We start from the raw sequence: 9505 nt of genomic DNA on the forward strand, positions 1-9505 counted from the left end.
TGCAGTGTGTGTTTTCTAGGATGCTCCCCACACTTGGCTCCAGGCTTGTCCTGCCAAAGGATCTGTGGGCCTATGTGTTGAGGATGGGGGTTGGTGTGGGTCCTCTGCCTACCTTTTCACTGCAAGGGAAAATTATTACTGTGCAGATCTGGGTGTTGAGAGCTGTATGCCTCTCTCTCCTCTCTGTGCTACCATCCTGGATTTTTGTGATCCGCAGTGATCTCACCAGTCTCCTGTTGTACTCCCACACTCTCTCACCAATGCTCCTGTCAATATTTAGTTGTCTGTTAGTTGTACTTGTCCTTTTCTGTGGAAGTACCATGCCCTGGGCACCTCTAGTCTGCCATGTTGCCCTTGAAGAAAATAAAATCTTTATGTAGACTTCAAAACATCATTGTACATTTTAAATACATATAATTTTAACTGTCAGTCAAAAAATTTTAAAAACAAAAATAAACAAAGATAAAGAAAAAAGAAAAGCAGTATTTCTTGTAATTCAACTCATAAGACTATGTTTTTTTAAATTTATGGTTTGGAATGAATTATTTGGAAATTGTTCTAGGACTTGTATGGTGTCAGAAGCTTCTGCAGGGCCGAGCCCGTGGCGCACTTGGTAGAGTACTGCGCTGGCAGCGCGGCGACACTCCCGCCGCGGGTTCGGATCCTATATAGGACTGACCGGTGCACTCACTGGCTGAGTGCCGGTCACGAAAAAACGACAAAAAAAAAAAGAAGCTTCTGCATAATTTGTGAATCACTGGGAGAAATATCTCCTTTAAAAAAAACCCACAAATCTCAGATGCCTTTCTGATAACAGTGGATGGCTATACCACCCTGAATGTACCCAATCTCATTTAAGTGACATCAGTGCATCCTATACTCTCTATTTTTCTCTGTCTGAATTGACCAAGGCTGTTCTTTGTAGGCATCTATTGACTAAGCATAAACATGTCTCTTTTCCTTACTTATGAAGAGATATTCAGGATTCATATTCAGAATGTATAAAGAACTACCACACATGACTAGGAAAAAGACAAACAATCCAAAGTAAAAAATGGGCAAGAGAACTGAACGGAAACTTCCAAAACAAACAAAGATATCCAGATGACTAAAAATATATTAAATAGTGCCTTACCTCATCAATAATAATCATAGCAATACAAATTAAACCAACAATGAGATATGAACACTTATACTAACCAGAATGGGTAAAAATGTAAAAGACTAGCAAATGCTCGGTGTTGGAAAGAATTTGAGCAACTGGAAGTAACACTGCTGATGAGAATGTAAATTGCTACAATCTCTTAGAAAGTGGTTTGGCAATGTCATGTAAAGCTGAAAAGAAAATACCCTATGACATCAATGTCAATTCTAGGCATTTACTCCCCCTCCCCCAAATGTGTACCCATGTGCACAAAGTGGCATGTACGATGATATGTTATGAAAAATAGAACAGAATGGGTAAGTGAATTCTGTGCATTCATACTGAAAAAGACAAAAGCAGTCCCTGACAGCTAGAAGCTGGCCTGATACTCACACCTATGACATAGCATTCTCTTGCTAAAGAAAAACAATTTTGTAGAACATACATCAGACAAGGTCATTCTATGACTGTGCTGGATCAAGAGAAAAACAAGAGCACACCATAATCACTTCTAAACACAGACAAAAACCGAGCATTACCAAACCTACTAAGATGACCAAACATCTTTCTGTCCTGGTTAATATTAGTAACTTCAGTTTATTTACCAACCACAGCTTTAGCCTCATCCTGTTCCTCTCCCCTCTACATAAGAATTATTAATATACCCGTCATAGAATTAATTCCACTTGTAATAGCTCAAACCTCCTCCAAAACACCTAATGCAAGACCAAATACCATATGTCCTTTCTAACATCCTTTTACAGAGATATCCCATGATTCTCTATGGTGTGCAGTTTCCATTGTCGCAACAAATCAGTAAACACAACTTTGTTTAACTAGAAGTGTGTCCCTGATGGTCTTTGGCTGAAGAGTATTGACAATACACTGGAATTCTATAGACATGAAAATGAATGAACTAGAGCTAAACACAACGACATCAATCTCACATTAAATTAAATAATGAGTGAAATAAACTAGATTCAAAGGATTATCTACTGTACACTTTATATATTGTTTTTTGTTTTTGTTTTTTTGTGTGTGTGTGTTCTTTTTTTTTTTTTGGTGGTTGGCTGGGACAGGGATCTGAACCCATAACCTTGGTGTTATAAGGCTGTGCTCTAACTAACTAAGCTAACCAGCGAGCCCCATATGTAGTTTTATTTATTTATTTATTTATTGACTTTTTCTTCAGATTATTTTACTTGAAATACTTTGTAAATGTTATTCAGTTTGTGGAATCACTTAGTCATGAGTTTACTAATTTTAACAAACTAATTAATTAGATTAACATTGCTTACTTAAAAAATAGCTAGCTTTTCTGAAAATATTTATTACAATACATAGGAAAGATCTTTACTGTAACTAAAAGTGCCCAAGTATAATATGTATTATGCTATAACAGTAATTATTTACAATATATTTTTAGAACAAATGACAATATTCAGATTAAATGCAGGAAAGAAAATATCACATATTTAACACTTGATATTTCCATCAATTCTTCACATTTTGGAATATAACTTCACATGTTTGATTTTCTATCTATTCCAGGAGATTTGTGTTGAAATTTTTTTTCACCGTTAGAAACTGTGATTCTCTATGGGACCTTTTCAGCTTTGCATGCCGATTTTGGAACCAAATCTGGATTCTGTCATCTTCTGGATTCAATATTTGAGCTAAGTCTTCTCAGATATCAATGCCACGATAGCAATTTACTCTAAAGACATTTTCCAACACTTCAATCTGAGGAGCTACAGGTGTCTGCTCAGGACCTGTGGGGTTTCGTTGGTGGAACACAATATTTCTTTTGGTCCAGTCCTCAGATGCTCTCAATTGAAAATGAGCAGGATGAGAGTTTGCTTTCCCCAAGCTGAGCACCTTCCTGAAGGCTGGGAGACATCCTCTCAAGGGCGGCACTGAATGACAGCTCTGGCCTCTCTGCTGGCTCTGCCCTATATGTACAGGGCCCTATACGTAGTTTTAAAAAGAGGCAAACCTAAACTGTTCAGGGATGCACACTTAAGCCAGGTGTTAAGATATTTGATAGTGGGCTGGCTGGTTAGCTCAGTTGGTAGTGCTGGTGCTGATAATACCAAGGTCCAGGGTTTAATCCCTTATACTGGCCAGCCATCAAAAAAAAAAAAAAAAGAGATATTTGATAGAGATTATTGAAGGATCCATTAACTTCTTCATGTCAGGATGTCATTACTGTTTTGTACACTTTCTATTTTCATTCACTTTTTTCCCACTTGGAAAACATGGTTTAGATTTCTTACAAGTGGTACTAACTGTATAGTATCTAGGATATAAAATGCCGAGCACAAACGGGAAATCGAACACCTTTGATAATGAACATGAGACGAGTGTCAGAAGACAAGTTCTAGTTCTTATACTGCCATGAGTAGCTGTATGAACCAGGCAAGTGACTTCATTATTGGGGCCTTAGCTGCTTCATCTGTTAAAAAAAAAGTGGGGGGATGTATAATTCTTAAACATTCTATGATCCTATGATCATAAAGGAAACTCTTAACAAATATCTCCTATATTTAGGAGATATCAGGCCATTTTAATATATATTCTATCAGGCCATTTTAATATATATTAGTAGTCTTATTTTATTTCCAAAGCCAAAGGTTTATCTTCAGTTGATTTATTCACTACATTGTCTAAGGAGCAGAGTAATGTACTGATTAAGAGCATAGACTTTGGAGTCAGACAAAATTAAATTAAGTTTTATCTCTAATATTTACTAAGTAAGGCACCTTAACACATGACATAACCTCTCATGTCTGTTTCCTTGTCCTTCAAAAAAGAAATAATGTATACTTCATAGGGTTGTTTTAAGAATTCAATTAGATAATGCACGCGAATTAGTTAATACAGTGCCAGTACATAGAAATCATACCCGGTATCACTGTCATTATATTCGTAAGTGACAAGCCAGTTGCTCTCTAGGTGTTTTGAGAGTTCTGGGGCAGGGAATGGATTTGTGCAAGTCAAGAGGCCAGTTGGATATACACCTTACTTCCTTTCTGATTTACCACAGTAAAAGAAGTGTCAATATTCTTAGTTCATAATTTACTACGAAATTTCCTGAACCAGGCACAATCATGACTGCAGAAGGTGCAGAGGAGTCTAAAAACCTGATTGAGGGCCGAGCCCGTGGCGCACTTGGTAGAGTGCTGCGCTGGGAGCGCGGCGACGCTCCCGCCGCGGGTTCGGATCCCATATAGGACTGACCGGTGAACTCACTGGCTGAGTGCCGGTCACGAAAAAACGACAAAAAAAAAAAAAAAAAAAAAAACCTGATTGAATTAAATATAAAATAATTCTATTCTGAATATTCCCATATATGTTATAAAAATAGTAAACATAGCATTTATTATTATTATTATTTTTAAAAAAAGACAGTTAGCCTAGTCCCCTATCAGTGTATATACTGGACCTCGGGTTCCTGAAGGCTAACGTCTGCCTGTCCCCCCTTTTTCTTCCCTACTAACCTCTTTCTCGACGCCTACCAGCCCCCGCCCCCTACCGCATCTCCCCCCTCTCCCGTCCCATATATTTGGCTCGGGCTCCAGAAGACACGGCAGGATCCTTTTGCCTCTTCCTCGGTGTTTGGGAGGACTGAGGAGCGTGTAGATGTAGCTTAAACTCGTAGCTGTTTGCCCATTGCTGTAGTGTCCCCAGCCGGCTAGTAGATACAGTGACTTCAGCTTGAGTGAGTGTCCTCATTGGCTTCTCAATTCCCAAGGACTTTGTCCTGAAAGGGAATTAACAGGTGAGTCTGCCGTTGCTTTGGCGACAAACTTTCAACCTCTACCTAACACTCCAGAATGAGAACATATCTATTAATACATTCGATAGACTGGGGAGTTGAGTTGCTCAATGCAAATTTTCTTCCGAGTGCAAAACAGCTTACTGGGCTCGGCTGGCTGTCGGTGGCGCTGCGGTTAGGGTCTAGGAAAGCTGAGAGCAGCTGTGGCAGGAGCCTGCTGCGGAAAAGTGAAAGTATATCCGCAACAGTTGGCTGCGGCTGCAGAGAGTGCACCCGTGAGAACTGATGGAGGTTGCGCGCAGAAAATCTTTGCAGAGTAGGCAAGTGGGGTCTCTTCTTTTTCTGTGCCTATCTGTGGGGGGTGCGACAACCATCCGGTATTCGGTGGCGGAGGAGATGGAGAGCGGCTCGTTTGTGGCCAATGTGGCTAAGGACCTAGGGCTGGAGGTAGGGAAGCTAGCCGCCCGCGGGGCGCGGCTTGTTTCCGAGGGCAACAAACTGCATTTCCGGCTCCACCGCAAAACTGGGGATTTGTTCGTGAAGGAGAAACTAGATCGGGAGTCGCTTTGCGGCAAAGCCGACCCGTGCGTTCTGCATTTTGAAATAGTCTTGGTGGAGCCACTGCAGTCCTTCCGTGCCGAGGTCAGGGTATTTGATATCAATGACAATGCTCCAGTTTTCCTAAACAAGGCGCCTCTTTTAAAAGTCCCGGAGAGCACCCCTTTGGGTTCACGTTTTCCTCTGCAGAGCGCCCAGGATCTGGACGTGGGCCTCAACGGTCTCCAAAACTACACCCTGAGCGCCAACGCGTATTTCCACCTGCACACCCGCTTCCGTAGCCACGGGCCCAAATATGCCGAGCTGGTGCTGGATAAACCCCTGGACAGAGAGGAGCAGCCTGAAGTCAACTTGACGATTACGGCGGTGGACGGCGGGTCCCCGCCCAAGTCTGGCACTGCCCACATCCGCGTGGTGGTTCTGGACGTCAACGACCACGTGCCCCAGTTCTCGCGGCTGGTGTACCGCGCTCAGGTACCGGAGAATAGCGCCAATGGTTCTTTGGTGGCCACGGTGACTGCCACAGACCTAGATGAGGGCACCAACAGGGAGATAACTTACTCTTTGGCTCAAAACCCAGAAGCAATTATCCAGACGTTCCAGATAGACTCTCAAACTGGAGAGGTTCGACTCCGAGGGCCCCTAGATTTTGAAGCTATTGAAACATACGACATTGACATTCAAGCTACCGATGGAGGAGGTCTCTCTGCCCACAGCAAAGTCCTGGTGGAAGTGGTAGATGTGAACGACAATCCTCCTGAAGTGATGGTCTCCTCTGTGTTCAGTCCCCTCCCGGAGGACTCACCGTTACAGACCGTCGTGGCCCTGTTTACTATCCGAGACCGGGACATTCGAGTGGGAGGCAAAATCACCTGCTTCCTCAGAGAAGACCTTCCCTTTGTAGTCAAACCTACATTCCGGAATTCGTACTCCTTGGTCACTGACAGAGGCTTGGATCGGGAAGAGGTCTCAGGCTATAATGTCACCCTTGTTGCCATGGATACTGGACCACCCAACCTGTCCACGGAGACTGTGATAGAGGTGCTAATATCTGACATTAATGACAATCCTCCAGTATTTCAGGAAGATTCCTACATCTTGACTGTTCGAGAAAACAATAGCCCTGCGGTTTTTATTGGCAAAGTCCATGCTGAGGATCTAGACCTGGGTGAGAATGCCCAAGTAACATATTCTCTGCTGCCTCCAAAAAGTGGAGATTTATCAGTCTTTGCTTACATCTCCATAAATTCAGACAATGGGAAGCTCTATGCACTGAGAACCATGGATTATGAAGCCATTCAAGATTTTCAGTTTGTGATAAAGGCAACTGATGGGGGCTTCCTGTCACTGAGTAGCCAAGTTACTGTCAGAGTGGTTGTATTGGATGACAATGACAACCGTCCAATGATCTTGTACCCACTGCAGAATGGCACCTTGCCCTGCAATGACCTGGTGCCCAGGTCTGCAGAGGCAGGCTACCTGGTGACCAAAGTGGTGGCTGTGGATGGTGACTCAGGTCAGAATTCTTGGCTTTCATACCATCTACTTAAGGCCACTGACCTTGGGCTATTTTCTGTTCAACGACAAAATGGGGAAATTCGTACATTGCGGCAAATATCTGAGAGAGACCCCATGATGCAGAAATTGATCATTCTTGTTCAGGATCATGGCCAACCAGCTCTCTCCACTACTGCCTCACTCAACATCCTGCTGGTAGATGGCTTTTCAGAGCCTTACCTGCAGTTTCGGGATCCATCCAAGCATCCTAGAAAGGTAAATCCATCCACTAAATATTTGGTTATTTCTCTAGTTGTGCTTTCCTTTCTTTTTCTCCTTTCTGTTACAGTGATCTTCATTATACACATCTACCGGAAGATTAAATATAGAGAAAAGTTCACAATTCAGGAGCATTTCTACGATGACTGTAATTTTCCTAACAACTTGGTGCATCAAGGAGGCAATGGATCTTTATCCCAGCCTTGTCCATATGAAATGTGTTCAGCCAATGGCACTGGCAATAGTGAGTTCCGGTTTCTTAAGCGTTTTATGCCCAACTTCCCTTTCCCTCATGACACTGGAGAGGTGAAAACAGAGGCTGACTCCAATGTACCTCCTGATTCTGATAGGAATAGATCTCAGGGGTCGGAAGGCCATGCCCGGGTATCTGATGACTATATGTAGCTCACATTAACAGCCCTCAGTGAGAGAGGAGAAACCCAACTTTATAATTGGTATGCAAATATCTCCCATCTTCATTGAAACAAAAATGGTAGTAGATTTCAGCTTTAGTGGAGACAGAGGGATGCCTAGTTTGATGAAAATAGGAAACCCAGAGTGTGGCTTGGCTTGCTTAGTACAAAACATTCTTATCCTCAGATTATATATCTGTAATCTCATCTAAAGTTGGACTTCTGTTTAAAGAAATGTCACCATCTATAAATGCATATGTGGTAGGAACATCTGCTTTCTCCTCTGTGCTAGGCAAGTAATGCTAGTGACTAATACTAACCATTATTCACATCTTCTCTTCAGTTCATTAGTCCTGGCCCAGGAAATGCTTAGTTTTATGAAGATATCCCATTATTTTGCCTTTAAATTATTTTCCAGTAGAAAATTATGTATGAGACAGCTGGTTAGCTCAGTTGGTTAGAGCGCGGCCTTGTAACACTAAGTTCAAGGGGTTTGGATCCCCATACTGGTCAGCTGCCAAAAATAAAAATGCGCGCGCGCGCACACACACACACACACACACACACACACACACACACACACACACACACACACACACACACGGAAGAGAACTAGCTTCCAGTTCTGATGTAACGTGAAGCAAATAGGTTTGACAAACAGGAATATACTTTAATTCAGAAATTTCTAGATTTTTGTCCCTGATGAACGGAGGTCATCTTTGAATCAACACTTTGCATGCCATCATTCATAATCGTGGAAATGCCTAGTAACTGGTGGTTCTCACAGAAAATCATGGCGGGAGGAAGGGTAAAGAAAAAAAGAGATTTAGCTTATTTGCAAACAGCAGTAAGGGCATATATAAGGCTAAAGATATTCAGTTCAGGAAGGTTCTCCAAAATTAAATTAGATAATAGATTTCTTAATGGTTGTTAGGGGTTTAGGTAAGTCTCAAATCTCTCTCTTTTATATCCAGATGTCTATCCTTGCCTTATCACAGAGCAGCTGTTTGAATGTGGCAAATGAAGGGTGGATGAGGCTAAAAATAAATTAGGCCTGCTATAGTTAATAAGTGCTATAGACCCTAGAAAAACTACAAAATAAAAAGCATTAAAGAAAAAAAGTTTTACCAATTAAGTGGCCTTAAGAAAAGATACATTTTCATGTAGTACCAGATATGATTTTAAGTCATTTTTTTCCCTCTGAGCATTCTGAACTGATAACAAGGAAACTGAGAAAAAAGAGGTATTTCTAGGAAATTATTCATAAAATGGAGGAGGGAAACAAGTTAGGCTTCTTTTTGATCATCGCTGTTTTGCCTTCATAAGCTATTTTCAGTTCTCTCATCCCATAATTAAAGAAATCAATTTTAAAACATTAACGTATTTCAGGGATGCTACCAATACTACTAACTGTGCCTTGAAAGCCAAAGTTTGCTTTCATGAGGCTTTGATTATGTGCTTTATTTTATACAAAAATATGTAAATTCAGACTCACTAGGATATATTCTCTTCCTTCCTGCACAGGAGGGCACAATATATGCACCTGGAATTCTAAGGGTAGAGCAGTATCTCCTAGAATACTTCTCAAATATACCAGATTTATATTTATTGATATAAGCCTTATTCTTTAACTTATGACTAATACCTAATGGCACACCTGGCTGTCTACCTGGTGGCCAGGAATGTACTAAAATTTAGTGCTAAATTATTTTTTGAATGTTGGAGATACTTAGAGCAGAATTGATGTAACCTATGGCTGTCTGCAATATTTTCTTTTATATTTTGGGACTAGATGAGGCAAATGCAGAATATCAATGAATTATCTTTCTTACTAAT

General features: G+C 41.3%; 1 protein-coding gene across 1 annotated transcript; it reads left to right on the forward strand.

Moving 5' to 3' along the window:
- Window positions 1-5207: 5207 nt before the first annotated feature.
- On the forward strand, window positions 5208-7661 carry PCDHB1 (protocadherin beta 1). Its single transcript, XM_063088246.1, has one exon. It carries the CDS (start codon window positions 5208-5210, stop codon window positions 7659-7661), a length of 2454 nt encoding a protein of 817 aa, XP_062944316.1.
- The last annotated feature ends 1844 nt before the right edge of the window (window positions 7662-9505 follow it).

This window comes from Cynocephalus volans, chromosome 2 (genome assembly GCF_027409185.1).
Source record: "Cynocephalus volans isolate mCynVol1 chromosome 2, mCynVol1.pri, whole genome shotgun sequence".
Lineage (NCBI taxonomy): Eukaryota > Metazoa > Chordata > Mammalia > Dermoptera > Cynocephalidae > Cynocephalus > Cynocephalus volans.